General features: G+C 38.5%; 2 protein-coding genes across 6 annotated transcripts in view; both read left to right on the top strand.

Annotated features, from left to right (window-relative positions):
• The window catches only part of UBAC2 (UBA domain containing 2), a 214730-nt gene that overhangs the window by 142717 nt on the left and 46718 nt on the right, over window positions 1-25295 (top strand). For all 5 annotated transcript variants that reach the window (XM_037800640.1, XM_037800641.1, XM_037800643.1 and 2 more), the window contains one exon: window positions 11335-11580. In XM_037800640.1, the coding sequence (XP_037656568.1) occupies window positions 11335-11580 (246 nt within the window). The remainder of the gene's footprint in view (window positions 1-11334; window positions 11581-25295) is intronic.
• LOC119507470 (centriole, cilia and spindle-associated protein-like) lies at window positions 14155-16494 on the top strand. Its single transcript, XM_037800646.1, has one exon. It carries the CDS (start codon window positions 14155-14157, stop codon window positions 14965-14967), a length of 813 nt encoding a protein of 270 aa, XP_037656574.1. The 3' UTR covers window positions 14968-16494.

Genomic DNA, 25295 nt, shown 5'->3' with positions numbered 1-25295 from the left:
TTTTTCCATCCTTTCACTTCCAATTTCTTTGTGTCCCTGTGTTTAAGATGAGTCTCTTGTATGCAACATATTGATGGTTCATATTTTTTGATCCGTTCTGCCAATCTATATCTTTTAATTGGTGAGTTTAATCCATTTACATTCAATGTTATTACTGTGAAGGCATTTCTTGAATCAGCCATCCTATCCTTTGGTTTATATCTGTCAGATATATTTTTTCCCTCTCTCTCTTAATGTCCTTTAATGCACTCATAACTGAATCTCTTTAGTACTGAACCTTTCTCCATATCTCTCTCTCCTTTCTTGTTCCTCTGGTGGTAGGGCTCCCTTTAGTATCTCAAGTAGGGCAAGTCTCTTGTTAGGAAATTCTCTCAGCATTTGTTTGTCTGTGAAAAATTTAAGCTCACCCTCAAATTTGAAGGAGACCTTTGCTGGATAAAGAATTCTTGCTTGGCAATTTTTCTCTCTCAGAATTTTAAATATGTCATGCCACTGCCTTCTCGCCTCCATGGTGGCCGCTGAGTAGTCACTGCTTAGTCTTAATTGTTTCCTTTGTAAGTGGTGAATTGCTATTCTCTTGCTGCTTTCAGAACTTGCTCCTTCTCTTCAGTATCTGACAATCTGATCAGAATATGTCTTGGAGTGGGTTTATTTGAATTTATTCTATTAGGAGTTTGCTGGGCATTTATGATTTGTGTATTTCTGTTGTTTAGAAGGTTTGGGAAGTTTTCCCCAACAATTTCTTTGAATACTCTTTCTAGACCTTTACCCTTCTCTTCCCCTTCTGGAACACCAATGAGTCGTATATTTGGACGTTTTATTTTATCTATCATATCCCTGAGATCCTTTTCGATTTTTTTTCCCCCATTCTTTCTTTTGTTCTTTCATTTTCCATTCTGTCATCTTCAAGGTTGCTGATTCGCTGTTCAGCTTCCTCTAGTCTTGTACTGTGCATATCCAGAATCTTTTTAATCTGGTTGACAGTTTCTTTTAATTCCATAAAATCATCTGTTTTTTTCTTTACTCTTGCAATTTCTTCTTTATGCTCTTCTAGGGTCTTCTTCATGTCCTTTATATACTGTGCCATGTTCTCGTTGTTTGTCTTTAGTTCTTTGATTAATTGCTCCAAGTACTGTGTCTCCTCTGATCTTTTGATTTGGGTGTTTGGGTTTGGGTTATCCATATCATCTGGTTTCTTCATATGCTTTAAAATTTTCTGTTGTTTTTGGCCTCTTGGCATTTGCTTAACTTGATAGGGTTCTTTTAGGATATGTAGACTTATTCAAACACTTACCTCTAATTTGTCAGCATGGTGGCATACACTTTAACTAACCAGTATGTGTTGTCTGCAAGCCACCTATACCCCTCAAGCCAGTTCTCCCCAACTTTGTCTTTGTGGTGAGTGGGGGTCTGAATTTTGTGGGGGACCTATTGGTGTACCAAGTTTGTGTGTATAGTTGATGCTACCAGCCCTGAATGTGGGGTGTATGTCTGAGCAGTTAGGGAGGGTGGCTTTAATAATCAAACCTCCCAAGTATTCCTAGAGATTTAAAGCTGTTGCACGAGTCTAAACCTTCAGTTCAGTCTTGCCACAGTTTGTCTCTGCTGCTGAACACAAGTCCTTGGTATTGGCATATGGTCCCTGGGACTTATGAGTGGGTCCCTCTTCCAAGCCATGCCCTCCTGCTTTATGTATTTAACCTAAATCCTCCTGATACATGATTCTGCAAAAGGAAAAATCTTAGGTTAATGTAATTCCTCTTGTCACATATAAAAGAGGTATGAAAGCTATAGGAAGGTCAATTTAAATCACTTTTGCACTTAACAAAGAATAAGGCAGCAACAATCTTGCTGTCTTGTGGCCAAAGGCACATGATTTTGTCTATCATGAAAATAATAATCATTTCATGGTAATCACATATAAGAGAAATAATGTGGGACATCCCTCATTTGCCTCCAAATTCTGAGTGATAAAATAAGGAATTTTGAAAATTACTTTATTCTTTCTTGATCATTTTCAATGCAGAAAAAGAAATAGAAAAATGTAAGCTCTATTAAGGCAGAGAGTTTTGTTTGTTCCCTGCTGTATCCTAGTGTTTAGAACAACTTCTGACACGCAATAGTTGTTCAGTAAATATTTGCTGAGTGAATAAATAACTTGTGTTTGTCCCATTGTCCCATTGGATCCTGGGTTTCTTGAATGTTGTAAACATGGTACACTAGGACTCCAACAGTGAAGTTGTCTTCTGGACTTGTTTTCAGCCACAGTTGTCCAGAGAAAGAGCTCAACACCTGGTATCCTTGCCAAGTCAAGGTTCTCACTTTGGCCCGTCATGGTTTCATGCTAATATTGAACAAGACCAGGTGACAGTTGAGGTTTACTCTCTATAATCTCGGGTATTTTGCATGGGTTGCACCCAGCAAATTAAATTCTTTATTTGCCTGATGAGTTATTTGATGATTCCCTTTCTAAAAGCACTTAATATTTGAATAAATGTGTAATTGATATCCATGTTTGTTAGGCCTGAAAGAGAACAATTTCCTGTTGTTTTACATTCTCAATTATATTTATGAGGTACTAACTTCTACTTTTGATATGTGGGGAGCTCTACCTATAACCCAGACCCACAGCCTGTGTCTTTGGCCTAGGCTTTCAACTGTGTGTAGCCCAGAACCCTCTGTGGTTTTTGGGCCTCTTTCTACCTTTTTCTAGCCAGGGCTTCTGATCTCCGCTGCTGAAAATGCTCCAATTCTAGCTCCAGGTAACTGGTTTCCACAAGAAGATTAGCTTTTGGCCTGTATTGGCTTTCGACATGCCTTCCTCACTAAGCTTAATCATTTCTAGCTTTTGATTTCAAGTGAGAGATGTCTGACTCTTCCTTCCACTTGAACCCTGAGGCCATTGTTGGGTTATTAATTGGCCTAATTTCAATATTGTTGTGTCTTAGGGAATAGGGAGGCCCAAGGAGAGATAGAGAGAAAGGGGAATGGCCTGTCGGTGGAGCAGTCAGAAAACACACACATTTATCGATTCAGTTCGCTGTCTCATATGGGTGCAGTTCGTGGCATCCCAAGACAATTACAATAGTAACGTCAAAGATCATGGATCACCATAAAAGATATAATAATAATGAAAAAGTTCAAATATTGCAAGAATTACCAAAATGTGACACAGACACAAAGTGAACACATGCTCTTGGAAAAAGGGTACCAATAGACTTGCTCAATGCAGGGGTGCCACAAACCATCAATTTGTAAAAAACACAATATCTGTGAAGTGCAATAAAGTGAAGCGCAATAAAATGAGATATGCAAATACTTATGAAAATAAAAATGCTTGTACCTTTCATCAGAACTTTTCTAAAGAGACCTTTACATTTGAGGAGTTTTCTCCATTTGCACAGTGGAGAAATCAATTTCTCAGAAACCATTGTGTGATGTCATCAATGGTGTCTACATTGGGTATAGCAGGAGGGTAAGCCAAGAGCAATGGCAGAGAAGAGAAGCAGTTAAGATCAGGCTTCCCAGGGGCTGACACGTTTGGTTGTTTTTTAAGAGTGTGATTTCCTACAGTAAGGAAGATAGAAGTAGGTAAGTGCTGGATGTTGTCCGTGTTGTCTGCTCTTCCCAACCAAATCTCTTGTCCCACTGTTTGAACATTGCCATAGACCACCTAGCATATCACATGCCAGCTCATGCCTTGCTTATCAGTGACCATAGAGCTGAAATCAGCCTGAGTAAGTTGAAGTCTGAACAAAAGAAGGCAAGAGTGAAGCACTGGAATGAGTCAGAACAGAACAGTGTATCTTCTCCAACCACAGTGGAATGAAGCTAAAAATCAATAACAGAGGGAGAAATGGAAAATTCACAAATATGTGGAAATTAAGCAATGCACTCTTAACCAACGTGTCAAAGAAGAAATCACAAGGGAAAGTACACTGCAATCACCGTCAAAATTCCAGGAGGGTTTTTTTCAAATAGAAAATTACAGTCTTATTAAAAATTTTATATGGAAATACCGTGGAGCTGGAACAGGCAAAGCAATTTTGAAAAAGAATGAAGTTAGAGATTTACACTATCTTATTTCAAGACTTATTATAAAGCCACAGTAATTGAAACAGCCTGGTATTCACATAGGGTAGTCATATAGGTGAATAGATCAGAGAGTCCAGGAATAGACTGTAACATACATTCCATTGATTTCAACAACTATGCCATGATCATTCAATAGGAAAAGAATAGTCTTTCCAGCAAATTGTATTGAAACAGATATCCTTATAAAATACAAATGAACCTTGGCCATAAGTATAACCTCACACCATACACAAAAATTAACTTGAAATGCATCAGTGGCCTAAATATTAAAGCTAAAACTATACAATTTCTAGAAGAAAATGTAGACAAATATTTGTAACCTTGGAGTAGGCAAAGATTTTTTAGGTCGCAAACAGCAGGAAACATTTTAAAAATTGATGAATTGGATTTTATCAAAGTAAAATTTTTGTCTTTGAAAGAGTCCTTTAATAACATGAAAAGGCAAGCCACAGACTTGCAGGAAATATTTGCAGTACATATATCTAAATATATTCATATATAAAGAATAATTACAATTCCATAGTAAGACAGAAAACATGCCATTTAAGAAATGGACAAAGATTTGAGCAGACACTGCGCAGAAGGTACGCAAAATGCCAATAAGCACATGAACAGAGGCTCAGCATTACTCATCAGGGAAATCCAAGTTAAAACCACAATGAGACTCCACTTTAGACTCTCTAAAGTGGCTAATATTAAAAAGTCTAACAATACCAGATGTTGAGCGTGTTGAACAACTGGAACTCTCATATTGCTGGTGAAATGGTAATTTTGTATGTCTTGTTGCCAAAAGTGCATTTTAAATATTGATTCAAAAGAACATTAATATTTCAAAGTTTTCCAGTTTTCTTGATAATTTTTTAACCCTTGTAGAAAGTAGGATATTTTAAACTAAAAAATAAAAATGTTTAGTTTGTACTTGATTAAAATCTCACAGTTCTCATTCTATTTTTTATGTTTTTATGTTAGTAGCAACATTTTTCTGTCTTCAGTGAGATCAGTTTAAGTATGCATTATATAGCCCCATTTCTCTGTTTACTTTCCTACTGAAACTTCAGAAAAGAAATTGCTACTTTCTTACCTCTAATTCTTTGTGTGTCTGCTATGTTTATTTCCTAATCCTATCTTTGTTAAAGAAATATGTTACAGTTAATGCTGCTACCTCCAAATATACCACTCGCACTATAATCCCACAGCAGAAGAAACCACTCTCCATGATTTTATACTTTGCCTATATAAGTGTCCATAAACAGTATATACTATTATTTTAGGTTTTGAAATTTTGCAAAAAGATGAATACAATATATGATGGCTTTCATGTGTATTTTTCATTCAACTTTACGTTTTCAACATTTAAACATATTAATGCTCCCATACATTGAGTTTATTTTAACTTCTATGTGGTATTCCCTTTTATGAATAAACTACTCTTTAGCCCTTCCTCTTCCAGGAGACACTTTGTTTTCACTTCCTCACTATTACATACAGCATTGCAAGGAATATTCCTTAATGCATATCTTCACGTTTTGCCAAGTTGCTCGCCAGAGTGGTTGTACTACTTTATCTTCCCTCAGGACAATGTGAGAGTTTTCAGTTTCCCTCATCCTCATTAAAACTTGATATTACCATGTGTGCTTGTTTGTTTTAATTTTTGGCAATGTTACTATATTTGGCAATGTTCGTTTCAAATTACATTTCTCTAAAAATATTATTTTAAATTGCAGTTACCTAAAAACAAGTGAAGGTGAACATCTTTTCATGTGTTTGTTGGTTGTTTGAATTTCCTCTTCTGACATTGCCTTTCTATATACCTTGTAAATTGGGTCATTTGTCTTTTTCTTATAAATTTCCAGACATTGTTTATGCATTGTGAACTACTTTTGTTGGCTACATAAATCTAAGTACCTTCTCCCAGGCTCTTGTCTTTTCACTTCATTTATGATAACTTTTGGCATACTGTAGCTTTTAAATTGTAAAGAAGATAAATATATGAGCTTTTTTAATAGTTTGTGCTTTATGTTTCTTATTTTAAAATCCTTTCCAATCCCAACATCAAAACAATTTTCCTTCTATGTTTTCTTCAAGAAGATTTACAGTTTTGTAAATTATATTTGTATCCTTAATCCATCAGGAGTTTATATATGGTATCAGGAAGTGGGACCAACTTTCTCTTTTTCTCTATGTATAAGTAGTGTGTCCTTTTCCCCTCTAATTTGCCCATTTCTGTCATATACCAACAAGTGCCCATATATTCAAGAGTCTGTTTCTAGGCTTTTGTCTTTTGCTTTGTTTGACTTACCCTAATTACTTAAACTTTATCTTGAAGTCTGATTGGCCATGGTTTCCCCTATTATGCTTCTCCTTTAAAATTACCTTGGCTATTCCCCCATACATGGGACGCAACTCCCAAGGGTGTGAATCTCCCTGACAACATGGGACATGACTCCTGGGGATGAGCCAGGACCCGACAGCATGGGACTGAGAAAGCCTTCTTGACCAAAAGAGAGAAGAGAAATGAAACAAAATAAAGTTTCAGTGGCTGAGACATCTCAAATGGAGTCAAAAGGTCACTGTGGAGGGCATTCTTATGAGCTATATGGACATCCCTTTTTAGTTTTTAGTGTATTGGAATAGCTAGAAGGAAATACCTGGAACTGTTGAACTACAATCCGGTAGCCTTGATCCTTGAAGATGAGTGTATAACTATATTGTTTATATGGTGTGACTATGTGACTGTGAAAATCTTGTGGCTCACACTCCCTTTATCCAGTGTATGGACAGATAAGTAGAAAAATGAGGACAAAAAAAGTAAATGAATAATAGTAATAGGAGGAGATGGGGGTTTGTTTTTTTGTTTGTTTGTTTTTACTCTATTTATTTATTTTGGAGTAATGAAGATGTTCAAAAATTGATTGTGATGATGAATACACAACTACATGATGATACGGTGAACAGTTGATTGTACACTTTGGATGATTGTATGGTATATGAATATATCTCAATAAAATTTCAGGAAAAAAAAAACTGTGAGGGACAGGGACTATTCCTGTTGTAAAATGAAAATAGGATACCCATCTGGTAGGATTCTCTTTGCTCTTAGGACTCAAATCAACAGAGTAAGTGCTTGACTTCAACTGAAGCAGGGGCACTTGTTTCACCACTGCATATTCCAAACTCACAATTCCGAGACTCACACTGTACTCATTAACATATATAGTTGAGCTGGCAAGAATATAGGAGCAAAAATGGAAAAGATACTGAAAACCAGAGTGATAAGTTTATGAAGCCACGCTCTGCCTGCCCTGTGTTAGCTCAATGGTTTCTGTTACAAAAGGGATTTAGGCATCAAAGGTCACATGGAAACGTAAGTGAGGACTCGGGTTCTTAACGTGGAAGGGAGTTGGAACTGAGAAAACACATACAGCCAGAATTTTCATACACATAGGGACTTAGTGAAATGATGAACTAGAAAGAGCCACCCACATACCCAGGTAGATGTTAAGGACATTGGTTGTTTGAAACTGAGATGAAAAAATCTCCAAAATTCAAAACCACAGAGCTTCCTTATGAGGGTTTGCAGTTTTAATTTACACTCTATGTGATACAAGGATGAGCAAGTCAAGAAACTAACAAAAAAAAAAAAAAAGTTTGTTGAGACAAACTTGCATTTGGGAATAAACCCTACGTAATTAAGATGTATTTTTAAATACAATGTCGAATTCAGTTGGCTCACATTACTTGAGATTCACACAGATTTGTTCAGAACTGAAATGGACCAATAATTATCTTTTTTGCATTACATTTAAACAGCGTTAGAATAAAAAACAATATCTTGTGTTCATTGTGGAACAAGTGAAATCCCTATGCATTGCTGGCAGGAAGGCAAAATTGCATGGCCACTTTGGAAAACATTCTAGCAGTTGCTTATCACATAAAACATACACTTAATATATGACTCAGAAATCCCATGTCTAAGAATTTATCCAAGAAAAATTAAAAACATATGTTCACACAAAGATTGTTCTTGAATGTTTATAGCAGGTGTATTCATAATTGATAAAAATGAGAGATAACCAAAATGTCCATAAACTGATGAATGGAGAAACAAATTGTGATATAGCCATGCAATGGAATGCTACTCCGGAAAAAAAAGAAAAAGAAAAAATGCAGATACGGGTAGCAATATGAATCAATTGCAAAAACATTAGGCTAAGTTCAAGTAGACTTACCCGAAAGGCTAACACTGTATAGTCACATTTCTGAAAAGGTAGAATTATAGGGACAGAGATCAGAACAGTGGTTACCCAACAGGAATTGGGAGGAGGAGATTAACTGCCAAGGGGCTGGTATAAACTTTTTGAGTGAAGGGAATATCCTGTATTTTGATTGCAGTGTCCAAAATTCCTATTGTGTAATAAAATGTCTTTGCATATGAAAAAAAAAATTACCTTTGCTATTCTGTATCCATTGTTCTGTTTTATTTTAACTCTTTTTATTGTAATATGTAACACATGCAGAAATGTGTATAAAATGTATACTTCACAAAGCTGTACAAATCACTATAAAGTGAACACACCCATGTAATAACCAGGTAGGTCAAGACAAAGAACCACTGGCTGCAAAGCCTTCGGTGCCCCCGTCCCTCCTGGACACATATGGTAGTCAACTTCTTGCTTTGCTTTATGGTTTTACTACTTAATATATAGTTTAGATTTATCCATTAACAAAATGGAATCATATGTGATCGTTTGGGTCTGGCTTTTTTCAACATATGTTTTTTAAAATTTAAACCTTAAATATTCCACATGAAACAAGATCAGCATTTAAGTTCCAGCGACAAAACTCTGTTATGGTTTTATCTAGAATTATATTGAATTTACCTTTCAGTTTGGTAAGAATTGACAACAATTTTTCATCTGCCTACTCTAGATATCTTACAGTTCTTGTTGCTCACAGTTAATTGTTTTTCCTTTCTAGGTAATCTGTATTTTCTGTCTGGATGCTTTTAGCGATGTCTTTCTTTGTTTTACTACAATGGATCTAGGTGTAAATGTCATTTTATTATCCTTCTTGGGACTCTTGCATTTTCAGTCTGAGGATTTATAGCCTTTATTAATTCTGGAGAGCTCTCAGCTACTGTCTGTTTGGACATAGTCACCACCCCTCTCTCCCCATCCCTGCCATATTGCCTCTATTGTGTCTTCTGGAATGCCTCAGAGATATGCATTGGGGGCGTCACTGTTTATGTGTTCCCCTGTTTAGAGTCCCGTGCCTCACCTCTACGCCTGCTCTCCCCCACTTCAGAGCCTCTTTGGTTCATGCCTTCCAGAGCCTTTACGTTTCCACTGCAGAGGACAGGGAGGGGAGATGCAGGACTGTGCTGGGTCAGGGGAAGAATCGAGGTGCTTCCTATACAGACTTAAGTAAGCCTTCACTTCACTCCTGCCTTCCCTAGTTCCTGATGCCTCTAATCTCTGAGTCTTTCTGAGGCCCACAGGACCCCAGGGGCATTTAGTTTACCCTTCTTCCCATTTGCTAAGTGATGTATAGTTAGTCAGTATACTTTCCACGTTTGTGTTGTGGTTCAGGATTAGAGGTGCTTTCTAGTATCGCTGAAAATGGAGTTTGTTTCTGTTTCTGTGTTCTTTGTCGTTTTGTAGTATTTTTAAGAGAAGGGGCAAGGAAATTATTTGAAACCGGAAGTCCTCCACCACTCAGTCTTCTGCCTACTCCAGTCTATCTCTGCTCCTACCACGGCCCTGTAACTGTTCTTGTGAGGTCAACAAAGGCCTCCGTTTTGCCAAGCTCAATGGTCATTTCTCTCTCTTTATGTTACTTGAACTCCAGCTACATTGGACATAGCTAACCATTCCTATCTTAAAGCCCCCTCATCTCTTAGCTTCAGGAATACTATACTCCCCTAGTTTTCTTTGTGTTTACTGGCAGCTCCTTCTCAGATTTCTTTACAGGCTTCTCCTCCTCTGTTCATCCCCAAAATATTGGTGTACTCTTGAGTTCAATATCCAACTGCCTACTTGGTAACTCCACTGAGATGTCTACTAAATATTCCCAAGCTTGTTCCTGTATTGCATTTTCTTTTTCTTGGTCTGAAATGTTCTTCCCCCAATTCTTCAAATCACTGGCACCCCATCACCCTTAAGATCTTTGTCCAAGTATCACTTCAGAAAGCTTCCCTGACTACCCAATCTAAAGAAGTCTCCTAGTCACTTTTTTTCCTTCATAGACCTTGTCTGAATTGATTTTTTAATTTGTTTACTTGTTTATTGTCTAGTCTTCATTTTGACTGCTGCTTATGGAGACAAGGCATCTGTTTATCTTGTCTTCTGCTATGTTCTAAGTACCTAGAGCAGAGTACGATATATAGCAGATGCTCAATAAACTCTTGTCAAATGAATTAATTTTATTTTTTTATTAGTAAAACATTGAAGTCTACTTTTCTCAAATATGCTCTACTTTGGTATGAATAACTGTATCCTAAGAATCAAATTCACAAAAGTTTGTTTTTTTTTTAAGTTTTACAAAGTAATAGCTATAGTCATTTATACCTAGAAAATCATTAAGGGTCTTTAAACTTCTTTTACCATATAAATGAACTTAAAGATGAAATTTAGGTTTGTTTCTTAATAGAATTGTTAATTGTTAACTAATATTGGTGTGGAATTAAAAATCTAGAAAAAATAATACTTAAAAAATGATTAAAATGTAGTATAAAAAAGCAAAGATTTTAGATTTGTCTTTATTTTCTGATAAAGTTGTTATAAGACTGAGTAGGAACATTGAACATCAAAGCTGTTTTCTGTAGATATCTGTCGCTGATGGCCATCTGCCAATGGAGTAACCACAGAGTTAGTGCAGTGTGAAAGTGTTTTGATAATCAGATTTTTAATGTTTTTTTTAAATGAATACATTGTTTTTTTTAAATATTTTATCAGTACTTTGAGTGGTAGTTAGGATTTTGCTGTCCCTTATAATTTAATAAAAATAGTTTGGTTTTACTGAGTAAATTAAATTTTTTGCCGACTTGTACCCCTTAGTATTCTGCAACATGGTAGAGATTTTTGGTTATCACCTAACACTGCTAAAACTAAGAAAAATATCATCTGAAGTCTAGTAATACTGTCTCCAGCCCCCAAAATGGGTTTTATGCTTACTGATTTCTGCTTTAAGTATGTCCTTTAAAATGTTATTGCATTTTTAAAATCTCATTTTTTCTTTTAGATTTCTGGTATCTGCTACAACAGCAATGTGTTAAAAGTTCATCAGGTACTCTGCATCCCTCACTGGCTGGCAAAGTTATTTTCTTGGACACTCGAGCCCATATTTTCATCTTCAGAACCCACCAATGAAGCCCGAATTGGGATGGGGGCAACAGTGGACATTCAGAGACAACAGAGAATGGAGCTGCTTGATCGTCAGCTGATGCTTTCTCAGTTTGTACAAGTGAGGCGACAAAGACAGCAGCAGGTAAGTAACAACAACAATCACGAGTTTAAAAATACTCTAAATAAACTTTTCTTCTGTGATTGTGTGTGTGGGAGAGATCTCATTTTAGCCCTGTGCATTGCAGTGCAGATTTTGACATGTTTCCAGAAAGAATGTAGGTCTCTGATAGTAGCTATTCTTAGTCTTCGTAACAGGTAAAGAAATAAATTGTAGCTAAAAGATTGGCCAAACTGGACATTTTTGTTCCAGTTTTATTAGATAAGCATTATTTCTTAGAGAAACACCAACCTAGTTAGCAAGATGTGATACTTATCTGTTTTTATAATCTTGTAAAAGCCACAGAGTCTTCCTGTTAAAATGCTTATGATCATGTGCTCTGGAGTGAAAAGCAAATGTAAAACTTCTTGATTTTCCTTTGTTGAAATGGAGAGACTATGAAGATGAGAAAATTTTCAAGGGAACAATCAATGAGTAAATCAGATAAATGCTATGCTTTCTAAGCCTTATCAATAATCAGGAACCGTTGAGCATTTATCTACAAACATGGCTGTATCCAAGCATTGTAATACCACACTTGTCTTCCAAGGGAGGCATGGGAGGGCAGCTAACTATACATCAGGGTAGAACCTCAGACCTGATCGTTCTTTGACACTTCTATGATCCAGCCCATGACTCTCCCTTTCTTGTCTCCATCTTCTTTACTGTTTGGGGTAGCAAGAAACGGTACTGTTCTCTCTTGGCATTCTGTCTCCTGTCTGCAGGTGGGTATATGGGAGGCAGGTCTGCAAGCCTTGCAGTGACCTAGAGAAATGAAACCCAGTGTGGGGTCCCTGGAATCCCAGTGGAGGTGTAGGGTCCAGGGTTATGTCTGAGACGGAAAGAAGGAAACCACTCCTCAATTGGCCAAGTCTATAGGGAAAAGAGAGAAGTGAGCAAAAGTTGTTCCCTACAGATATATTTGAATTTGAGTTGACTCCGGAGCATATAATGAAGATACCCTTCATGTAGTTAAAGAGGGAGGACTGACACCTCTTCAAGAGGTCAAAGCTGGAGACATAGATCAGAGAGTCAACTTTGTAGAGATGAGAGCTGAAAACAAGGTACTGGGTGAGTTCTATAAGAGAAAAATTATATCTAGGGTAAACACAAGCTATGGATTAAGCCTTGTATTTAGGTAGATCCTACAGGGGAAACAGAACAACAGAACAAAAGGTACGAGAACTTAGAGGGATCAGAGTCACAAAAGCTGACCAAGTAATTGTAAGCATGAATGTTTTCCAAGTAGAATGGACAGAGCTTATGAGAGAGAGAAAGAAGTAGTGAATGATTCTGAAGTTTCTGGCTTAGATAATGGGAGAGATGGATGATAGTACCATTTCACCAAAACCAAAAGAGCAGATTTGGAGGAAAGATATTGTCTGAGGTAACTTTGGAATACCTGAAAGAAGATCCCCATTAGATAGCTATGGATCTTGTGCTCATGAACAAACCAGGGAAGGCATATTTCCCTTGTTGGCTTCCCCAGGAAGCAAACTCTCAGAAATTTTTGTCAAGAAGTTTATTGAAAAATGCTCTCAGGATTAACTCCTTTGGGGAGGAGCAGTGAAGGAAGCAAGATTGGACAGAGGGAGAAAGTGAACGGAAATTACAGCTAAAGCCTCAGCTAATCTTATGAAGAACTGTGGAGCTGGGTAGCCTTCCAGGTTGTCCCATATCGAGGCAAGGGGGCTGAAATTTTAACCCCCTGCCAACCAGTCATCAGATGCAGATTTCTACTAGGTAGGAGGCATGACCTTAAATAGATTGCCTTTCTTCAGATGCAGCCCTTCTACAGAGAGGGTTTTGTTTGAGAACTATCAGATGCCAGCACGATTGAGTGCTTCAGTCCTGAAGGAGGTGGGAGATTTGGTCTGCACACCACAGCATTCACTACTTTCCATCCCTTGTGCTGCTTGTATCTTGTTTTACATAAATTCTTGGATCAGCTCCTCCAGAATTCCAATGGGACTCTTTTTCTGGAAGAAATTTTTAAAAAGAAAGTTAGCAAGACAAACTGTATCCCCTTCTACTGAGGCTGGTCACAAGGCCACACTGGTAATCATCTCCCTCCTCTATTGTCCATTCTAGATTCCCTCACCCTTGACGAGAAGATTTCCTTGGTAAAGTGGCACATACCCTCGTCCCTGTGGGGTCTGAGTCCCTGGGCACCATGCCCTTCTCAGGCTGTGTCTGATTCACTTGTCCGTTAGCATAGAAATTAGGTGAGGGAATACCAAGAGACACCCAAATGGATCACCTGGATGCCATATACATTCTTCCCTGCCCCCTTTTTGTGACCATAGCCTTACCTTTTCCTGATAGGGTTAATATTCTTGCCAGGAAATGACTCCTTTCTTTGTCTGCTGATCCTTTGGCATGAGGAACCCAAAATGACCAAGCAACAGCCATAACTTAAAATGGAATGGGGCGCTCTTAGGTGGCGGCGGCGGTAGCTGCGCCGCAGCGGGGCCAGGGCGAGCGGGGCGCGTGGAGAAGGGGCCCCAGCGGCCGGGACGCCAGAGCGGCGTGCGGCGCGGCGCGGCGCGGCCCGGGACCATGTACCCCGGGAGCAAGGTGAAGAGTGAGTACATGAAGCGCTACAAGGACCCGCGGTGGGACATGTACGGACCCTGCTACCGCGAGCTGCTGCACTACCGCCTGAGCCGCCGGCTGCTGGAGCAGGCGCACAACCCCTGGTTCTGGGAAGACTGGGGCCAGGCCAGCACCTCGGATGACTCGTCGTCGTCGGGCGGCGGGGGCTCCCCGTGCCCCGCGCCCCGGGAAGCTCCGGCCTCGCCCCCGCCGCCCTCTCCGCCCAGGCCCGCGGCGCAGGAGAGGCGGGAGAGGCCGGAGAGCGGCGCGGCGCCAGAGCCGGAGGCCTTGGGGGGAGAGATCCGGGACGCCGGCGCCGCGGATTCCCCGGCATTATCAGTGAAAGAAGTAGAAGAAAAGCATGAACAACAAATTGAAACAAAAGAAACTGATAAATTACCCAACAGTACTGAACCTCGACAACATCGAAGTGCCTTATTTGCTAGAGGAAATAGAAAAGCAGTCAAAAGTCCTCAAAGATCATCAATTAAAATAAAAGAAAACAAACATCCATTTGCTCTTTATGGATGGGGAGAAAAACAGACAGATACAGGAAGCCAAAAAACTCATAATGTCTGTGCTTCTGCCCCTGTGCATGAGATTCATGAGTCAGCATTACGAGCCAAGACCAGAAGACAGGTGGAAAAAAGGAAACTAGTTGCTCAAAGGCAACGTGCTCACTCTGTGAATGTGGAGAAAAATATAAAGGTTAAATCTTCTTCCTCAGATAATCCATGGATGACAGAATACATGAGATGCTATTCGGCAAGAGCTTAAAGAAACAGTTGCTTGGACATCCTCTTTTAAAAAGTGTAAAAGAAAAAAACAGAACAACCATCAAAAGAAACTGGACATGGGTTTAAGAAACCAACTGATTATGCAAGGTTTTTCTTAGGGAATTTCCAAATGATTGTCAAATATTTTGATGAATCTTGGCCACCTACCTCAGCAGTAGGACAGACAGTTGAAGCCATAGACATTTGAAGTTATTTATGAAGATGATTCCCTAAATCTTTGATATTCTTATAAAGGTTTTGTTTTAAAGCATCTTAATCTTTTAAGATACTGACACCAAATGCCTTTAAATGGCTATGGATGCTTAACAGATTTAGTCTTGTTCTGAATTAACTATTCAAACTCCATAGCTAATAAGATCATTCCGTCTTGCAACATAAGACTCATTTTCTTTATGTGCAGTTTTCTTAGTGAAAGAATTAATATCAAATCACAAATGAGTTTCAACTGTAGTATTCAGTCCATGTATAATAAAATGAGAACTTTGGTTGTTATTGAAAAATTAAACTTACTTGTATTTCAGTTTAGCATCACTTCATGTTGTAGACCATGATATTTAAGGCTTATCTGAGCTGAGTAAAGGTCATCTTTTCTCTTTGAATTATCATCCAGCCACTTATTTAATAGTTCAAATACATTCCAATAAACAAAGTACCAGTGTAATATATATTTAGTGTAGAAGTGAAGTTTTTTTTTTAAGTCAAAGACTGTCACATTATTATTACTATTTTTTTTCCTAAATATTGCAAGAGTGTTTAGAAAACATAATGGGGAATTAAAGCACTTACTGGAGTCTGGCTTCTTGGTGCACACCCACTATAGACTTTTGCATCTTGCATAATAATTGGCAATGACATTTAGAACTTGCAGTTTGAAAATTCATTTAATTTGTAAATTGAGATTATCTGGCCCACTGAGGATGCAGGAAGACCAGTAAGATATCAATTAGAGCTGTTGCTCATCTCCACTTTCTGTTTTCCTGTACCAAACTTAACAATGATCAAGTCTGGATGATGTAAAATATTCATAATTTTGGTTGAAATACATTACCATTTGATTCCTAGTCAGAAGATCTCATATATGGAAGTTAATATGAGAATGGTGGTGTATATATAAGCACAAATGTAAGAATTTAAGTGGAGTATTCCTTGTCTTTAGTACATTTGCTTTTTGGATAGAAAAATGGTTTTAAAAAATAATGGTTTTCATCAAAGACTAAGGTCTTCTCTATCTAGTAGAGATGGAATCTATTAGGAGGGTGAGTATTAAAATTCTTTATAAGATAAGAAAGGTACCTTGCTTAAGCCAACTTAACAGCGCAAGCTGTGTGAATGAAAATTTTGTCCAAGACTGAGCATTTCCTTGATGTGTTTACTCTGGGTCTTTAATGTACTATATTCAATTATTAGAATTGGTTTTATTCCACATAAGTTCTTCACACACTGTACTAAGCTCTGAAAGATCATACTAAAGAATCGTAAGCGTTTTGTTTATAAAATTTTTACTCTATTTGCATAGTTTTGAGGTGAATTCTTGTACGTGGAGAGTTCTCCTGATCATTGAGGTGTGAGGAAATCTTAATTCTACATGTGGTCCAAAACAACCTCGCTAGTAATTTTGGTAAATTTTGGTGTTACTATTTTAAACACTGCAGGTACCAAAAGATCAAATTAAAATGCAATGTGCAATGGTGTAGCTGACTGTGAAAACTGTTGCTTTTAAAACCACTTCTTGCATGTTAGGTTTTAGCCAACAAGCTCAAGCTTTTCATGTTGCATCTGACAATCTTAGGAAAGATGGCCTCAAGGAATAATTCAGACTCCACATTGATGGGCTGCCTTAGAAACCTGATTTTCTCTTGGGCTTTGAACAAGCTGGTCTTTCTCTAGTTTAAAAAACAAGACTCATGTGCTTACTACTGAAAACTCCAGATACTGATAAGACCTAGAAGGCAAATACTGACATTTGTTCCCCATTCTTTTTAAGTAGAGGACAAATGAACAAGATTTTTAAAGTACTTTTGAGGTGCATGAGTAACAAATGAAGCAATATGAATTAACTGTGAGTCCCCTTCCAATGTCTAAGTCCTTCTGAACCTATAAAAACTTTTTAAGTTGTAATAATTCTATGGTCCTACTTTCTTCTTTACATCCTAGAAACTAATGTGTTTATAATCATGTTCTTAATTCTTGGGACAAATTGCAAGACAAGTGAGATAGCTAAAATGATCTTTCATGTTGAAAAGTTTCAAACTGAGAATAAAGTATAGAATAAAATAATTGCTATATAAAAAAAAAAAAAAATGGAATGGGGCTCTTGCTATGTCTCCTGGTGGAAGTGTTTACTTTTTGTGAACTAAGAGCTGTAAACCAATAGAAGAGCCCAGGAAGCACAGATTCCCCCAATGTGGGTCACTGGGAGTGATGGTAATCAGGGTGACTTCTCTTCCACTCCTTATTTCCAAGGTCCATGTATTCTACTACTGGGGATACAGTACCCATAGTGGTGGCTGCCTTAGGGTTTATTCTGCATCCTAGAGGATAGAGCACCATCCTTCCAGGTATCATCTCCAAGCTGGTATTTCACTTAAATCTTCAATGTGCTTCTTTCATTGATCTGCCAAACTGGCAGCTCTTGGATTCATGTGGTCTGTGAGGTCACTGTATCCCAGATCATGTCACTGCTGCACCCACTTTGCTGTAACATGGGTCTTTTTGGTCTAAAGCAATGTTATGAGGAATCCCAGTCAGTAGATCGCGCACTCTATAAACCCTCAGATAGTGGTGCTGTTTGAGACAAAAGGCAGACCTATAACCAGAGTGTGTATCAATTTCAGTTAAAATGAATTGTTGCCCCTTCCTGAGTGGAAAGGTCCCAGTATACTCCACTTGGCACTCAGCAACTGGTTGATGGCAGTACACTGGGGCTCGGCATTGGACTCTGTTGCTGGCAGATTGTATATTCCACCACGGCAGTAGCTAGATCAGCCTTGGTGAGTGAGGCCCGTGCATGGCCTTCATCCCTGGCACATGCCCATTGTGCCAGCACTGATAGAGGCTGGCTGATGTCAACCCATTGAGTCATTCTGTTTACATTCTTTCTGGTGTCTCTTCTCTGGCAGATGCTCTGTCTGGGTATTAACCTGCAAAACAGAGATCGTCCTGCTGCATGCCTAGTCCTGTAGCTATTTCCACACGCCTCTTCTTCAGGCCTCTCTGTTCCTTACCTTCTAGTTCCCTGATCAACCAACCAGGCCATTTGCCACAACCTATGGATCCATGTATATTATTGTCTCGGGCCACTTCTTTTTCCACTCAAAATAGATGATGAAATGCACCACCCAAACCCTGCCCATTGGGAGGATTTCCCCTCATCCCTGTCTTTGAAGGTCACCCCTGATTGGAGCTATAGGACAACCACAGTCCATTTTTAGCTTTCAGTTGTGTACCAAGCAACTCATCCATGAACCAAATTTGACCATTTTCCTCCTCTTTCATTTGGTCATCAGGGCCACCACCATATGGTGAGCGGGGAAGAGATTTAAGTGCATCAGTGGTGAATGACACAGGGGTGGTCTGAGTTACCTACTTCTGCACTTACTTATACACTCCAGCCCTACTCATGCACATCCTCGATACACCACTTTCGTCTTATGATGGATTTCATTTGGGCCCACCTGATCTTATATTTTGGCAGGTTTCACGGTTCTGACCACATGCTCACATTATGTCCCGTGGTCAGGCACTTCATGTCTACCAGGGCCAAGGAGCAGTTTTTTGAAAATGTGTAATTCTCTGCTGTATATGACCTTGCTCCAGTTCCCTAGGGAATCTACATTGGGATTCTTGATGAAGCCTAATTGTAACCTCCACACAGTTCTTTTCCCACCAAGGATAACTTTTTTCCCAGCGTATCACACGATACGACTAAACTCTTTATTGTTAATATACTGCTTCTGAATATTAATCATGCCTTAGACTTAGAGAACTTTGAGTCTATTCACCAAAGACACTATTTTAATACCATAGATTCTATCAAGTTGCACAGACCAAGCATCAGTAAATAAAACAAATGAAAATCCCTGTCCTCCTGGAGCGTACGTTCCAGCAGTGCAATTGTGAAGATTGCTGAGTTACTTCCTTTGTTTTGTGGCTGTATCCACTGCTTGTTGGACTCCTCTATTTTCATAAGTGATTCTTGCCCCTAGTAATCTGAACTTCAAAATAGAATACCAGCTGTTAGGCTCTTGCCAGACAGAGGCTATGTTCTGAATGGTCTGCTGGATAGTAAAGAGCATATTTTTATTCCTAGACATATTAAGTTCTCTCCTAGTATCTAGAGATTTATATACCTAAATCTCATTAGCTTAGCCTCTTGCGGAATCTTCACTGAGCTGTGATTTAGTCCTTTGTATTTAGGTTTTATTCAATTCAATATGATAAATCACCACCTAGAGAACTCTTCTGCTAAACCATTATTGAAGAAATTATCCATTGTGTTCCAGTGCATGCATGAGGACCATGTATGACAGTTATATGATACAGTTATATTGGAATTTAATGCCAGAGGAAAAGTTTATTTTCATTTATTTTTCAACAAATATATATTTAGTCCTTATTATATGCTAAGCCTGACATTAGACTTTTAGGATATAGCCGTGAAAAAGACAGTCACCAAACCTTTCTTTATGGAGCTTAAGTCCTCTTTCACTTGAAGAATTAAACATGCTTCATTTTTTTATCAGTAAAAGGAACACCACCATTTATTGAGTGCCAGCTCTGTCCAGTTATATGCTAAGTACTTCTCAAACAGTATCTCATTTATTCCAAACATCAGTCTTGAGAAATACAGGTATTTCCTGTATTCCCATCAAGACTCAGAAGGGTGGTTACTTGCCCCAGGGAACACACAGCTGTTGATTCGGAATATCTGGGACTTGGATCCAGATGTGTCTGCTCCTTGGTGATCCCCCCTTCTCCCGTTTTGCTTTGGCCAGCAGGAAACTCAGATCCAACCTTAAAGTTCAAGCACATTAACTGTTTAACCCAAATTTAGAAATTTTGCTTCTATCTTCTCTGTTTTAAGAATATCTTTTTGTGTTTTCTTGACTTCTTATATCTTTTATAGTAGGCAACCTCAAATTCTGTTGTTGCATTAGAAATAAATCTATTATTTGTTTAGAGAACTGTTCATTTTCTGATATTTGTCGTGGAACTCAAAGTTTATTTTGGTTAGAAAGTCATTCAGTTATTAAATACTACACCTCAGATAGATCCGTCTGCAGTTTTTAATGTCAGACATTCCAAAATAATGCTAATGTCTTGTTTCCATATATTCCTGTATATTTCTTTTGCCTGCTTTTGTCTTATTTCATCTTGCCATACAGCAGTTGCTTAGCTGTTCAGCTCTCATTCATCTGCCTGTTTCTCACACCTGGCTCTTTGGTAGTAATCAGATTGTCACCACTTGAGACTTTCTCTGACTGAGACTGGTAGTTTATGAGCACAAAAGAAATGAAGAACATGTCCTTTCCCTTAATGAGTTTGTGATCAACTTTAGGGAGCTCCAGCAGATATTTTTGAATTAGACAAATATTTGAGAACAATGAAATTTTGACCAAAGTTCACAGGAGCTGTAAGATACCAGAGATAAGAGCCATCAGTGTGGACTGGTACTGTTAAAGATTTTGCAGACTGGAAGGGTGGGCAGGATTTGCATAAGTAGAGGGGATGAGACAAATTTTTCAAGAGGGGAGGAAGTCCACTGGCACTTGAAATTTACCATTTCTTTGCTAAATTTGCTTCTCCTAATGAGAAGCATTACCATCTACACAAAGTTCCAAATCAGAAGATCTCGGCTTCATCCTAAACTTTTCCTTCTTATTCATCCATATCCTTCCTGCCCCCTCCCTCCGGTTAAGGCCTAGGGAGTCTACCTTTGTGATATTAGTCTATCATTCCCTCTCTCTTATCTCACTGCCTTAGTTCAGACCATCATCATCACTTACCTGGGTTTTACAGTAGCCTCTTAACTGATAACTTTTTTAACTGGCTGTTATTTTCCTACCCTGCCCAAAATCAATTCAGTTTCCACCACTCCTAGTAAAATCCTTCAGGAGCGCTGCATAGTTTTCAGATGTTTAAAACTCATCACAAAAGGCCCCTCACTGCTTGTAGGCCACATCTCCTTTCATGGCTCCATTTGCAGGCCCTAATCAAACAGTGCTGAACTATGCGATTCTTCATAGACTTTTGATGTGTCTCGCCTTCTTGCCTTCACATCTGCTGTTTTCTCTGCCTAAAACACACTTCTGCTTCACCCAATTCTGCCCCCACTATCACTCCCTCCCTTCCACCCCTCCCCACACACATTTTTTGCTTGCCTAATCACTCTTCAGTATTTGTCTCAAATATCACCTCCTCTTGGAAGCCGCCTTTGGCTTCCCAGTCTGATTTTGGTAATCTATTCCTATAGCGCTCTGCATATCTTTTCCATGGCGTTCATCACTATCCTGTCATTACTGATTTATTTCCCTTTCTCTACCAATAATATGTCTTGGGATGGGTAGAGACTTTTTTCTTTACATCTCCATTATATCAGTAATGTCTGGCATGTAGTAGATGCTCAATAAATATTGGGGGAATTGATGATTAAATTTCTATACAATGTTTATTTACAGAATTGCTTAATATACCGAAGCTAACTGGAAATAGCTGAGGAATCCAGGTGAGTAGTCAGGACTGGAAAGATTTTTAGTCATTAACAGCATATTAACTAATGCCCATCATATATTCCCTGAGAAGACAAGTATAAACCACTACTAAAGACAGACCAGAGAAAGAAAAGAGGAGAAATAAAGGGAATTCCAGGGAGGTAAGAAAAAAGATAGGAAAGTTCAGTGGCAAGGGAGCCAGGAGAGTAGAATGTTTCTGGGAGAGTGAGTGTTCAACAAATGCAGTTGCCACCCCCAACCTTCCCCACCCAAAAGTCAGCAGAGATAATGACTGGACTTGGCAAGAATTGGTTCACTTTTGAGAGGAGCTTAAGTCGTGAGGTGGGTGAATGGATACCATGTAGCAGCACATAAGAAGGTAATGAATGAATTGAAAGTGGAGGAAGAACAAACATCACTTCTTTTCTGATCAGCTGACCTCACTCTAGGATATCACTGTGGTAATCACGCCCATGTTCTTTAAAGTTAAATATGGCTGTATGCTACTGAAAACATTTTTTCTGTACATATTCCATAGCTATAAAGAACAGTGAACAGTATGACTATTTGTTGACCTTGTTTGCTCTGGAGCTTGAAACCAGAATGCCAAGATAGCCAGTATACAGTTATTCTTAAATTCATCATCAAAACAGTAATGTGATAAACTTTGCCAAATATGTTTGTTCTCTTAAAGATCTTTCTGTGTACTTCCACAGTGGTAGTTATCCAAAAGCTCCTGGATAATTGTCTTATGGACTTGTAAGGATGAAAACTGGATTTTCAACATTCCTCACTACCTTTACTCCTATTTCTCTTCTTCCTCCATACCCATTGTTTTCCCATGCTTTTGTAAGTTTATGTAGGGGCAATCTGTTAAATATACATTAACTCCATTATTAGCAACTCCTTGCTCTCCAACTCACTTGTCTCCTAACAGAGTTACTGGCTCAGAAATCTCAGTCATATTGGTACTTGCAGCTGCAGATCACTTTTTCACTACCAGAAGCCATTACATAACTTTTCACTGGTTTTTGTTTTATTCATCCCCAGTAGTATGTGAATTCTTGAAAGATAAGAACTGTGTGTTTCACTTATTTTATATCTTTTTGGGTTCTAATACAGTGGGCTGCCCTTAGAGAGTAAATAAGGCATTGCCCTGGCCTTCGAGAAGTTTGCAGCCTACTAAATGAGTAAATACTAAGTGCTAGGTTCCTATTGGAGTTTGTACGCAGCGCAGCCCTAAGGCAAAAATGATGGATGTGGTCACTTCTCCCTGAGGAGCTCAGGAAAGCCCTGAGAGGTTAAGGGGAATCTTCAAGAAGCTAATATTCAGGTCGGCATTTCAGGCACAAATCTTGTGAGAATAAGCACAGAGGCTTGAAACAGCTGTAGGAATGACAAACAAGTAACTGCATCTGCCCAAGCACAGGGTGGCATTATGGAAGAGGTAGTGAAAGACGAGGCTTCAGAGAGCACAGAGGTCAGGATATCATGGGTCTTCTGCCACACTCAGAGTTGTTTATTTTATCCTGCAAAAAGTGGTGAGTCTTTGAAACCATTTAAGCAGAGGAGTAAATTAGATTTATTTTTAAGAAAGATCAATTTGGTCATAATATGGATGATCTGCTAAAAATGTGAGAATGAAGGAAGAAGACCAGTCAGGAGATGAAAATTCTCTGTGTTCAGGATATTCGTGGTGATGAGGTAGAGCTTGCTCATGGAATGATAGCAAATGACGACAGCCATACTTTGCAGAGCCTCTGTATGTTCAAACCTCCAGAGCAATCACTGGAATCTCCTATAATAATGAATTGAAAGTGGTGGTGCTGGCTGAGTCTTTGCAGCCTCTCAAAGAATATTTGCCTCTTTTGCTCGTCATAGTGGAAGAAACATATATGCCCATGATATAAAAATAGCATCATAAAGTAAAAAGAGCAAAGAATTTGCAGTTAGGAGATTATGTAACAGAGTTGTCATGAAGTTAAAACAATTTTTACAAAATTACTTTATATAGCTGAAAGATCTAGCAAATAGTTATTATGGCATCAGTTTTTTTTAATTCAGTTTTATTGAGATATATTCACATATCATACAATCATCTGTGGTGTATAATCAATTGTTCACAGTACCATCATATAGGTGAGCATTCATTACCCCAATCTATTTTTTGAACATTTTCCTTATACCAGAAAAAGTGAAAATAAGAATAAAAATAAAAGTAAAAAAGCACACCAAATCATCCCTCCCTCTCACCTTATTTTTCATTTAGTTTTTGTCCCCATTTTTCTACTCATCCATCCATACACTGGATAAAGGGAGTGTGATCCACAAGGCTTTCACGATCACACTGTCCCCCCTTGTAAGCTACATTGTTATACAAATCATCTTTAAGAGCCAAGGTTACTGGGTTGCAGTTTGATAGTTTCAGGTATTTACTTCTAGCTATTCCAATACCTTAAAACCTAAAAAGAGCTATCTATATAGCGTGTAAGAGTGCCCACCTGAGTGACCTCTCAACTCCATTTGGAATCTCTCAGCCACTGAAACTTCACTTTGTTTCATTTCGCATTCCCCTTTTGGTCAAGCAGATATCCTCAGTCCCTCGATGTTGGGTCCAGATTCATCCTCAGGAGTCATATCCTGCATTGCCAGGGAGATTTACACCCCTGGGAGTCAGGTCCCCAATGTAGGGGGGAGGGCATTGAGTTCGCCCGTATGGCATCAGTTTTTGTGACTTTTGCAGAGAACAGAGTTCTGATTTAGGAGCTATTCTGATAGTTATTACTCTTCAAAGCTTGTGACCTCTAAGCCAAGAATTGGCAGACTGGCCCATATGCCAAACCACCTTTTCTTTTTTCTTTTGTACAATCCACATGCTAAGAATGTTTTTTACATTGTAAGTGGTTATGTAAGTACCTAACGTAACATACTCACTTTTGCCTCTTGGTATTCAAAACCTAAAACATTTACTATCAGACCCTTTACAGAAAAAAAAAAATTGCTCTACTCTAGAAGATTGTGTAGCCAGCAGATTTCAAAACAACTTTTTACCAGGAAGTCTGAATTCTCTCAGAGTTTTGGTCATCTGTTATTTATGTGAACCATTTTCTCTATTGGCTGATGACAATTATGCCTTTCCATAGGGTATTTCTGTAAAATCTCCATTTTTTTTAGAAGCAGAATTTAGGTGAAATCCACTATGAATGAATTGTGCTTGATATAAACCAAGTGGGAAACTTATCAACAAAGCAACAACGCAATTAGTCATTGCTAATTTTTTCATTACCCCTTCGCTTCATTGGGGTACCCAGTGTGTCTTGGATGATTGTCACCCCTGTTTTCAGCAAAGAGGAATCTTTCACCTGCAAGGAAAAGATGTTGATACCTAGAGCATCTCACCCTCACTCACACATGCATTTCTGTTATTTTCTCAACACTTGGTTGAACCGAGTTAGCTATATTCTCTCACCCGCCCTTAGTAACATTTTGTGGCTGCGAAAATTGTTTCTCTCTTTATCCACCTCTAGCAACAGTTGTTAGGAACCATATGACATATACATCATTATGAGTCATACCTGCCTTGCAAATCATGAGAGTT

Source organism: Choloepus didactylus, chromosome 12 (assembly GCF_015220235.1).
Source record: "Choloepus didactylus isolate mChoDid1 chromosome 12, mChoDid1.pri, whole genome shotgun sequence".
NCBI lineage: Eukaryota > Metazoa > Chordata > Mammalia > Pilosa > Megalonychidae > Choloepus > Choloepus didactylus.
The sequence above is the reverse complement of the archived record's forward strand: the minus strand, read 5'-3'. Positions and strand labels throughout refer to the sequence as shown.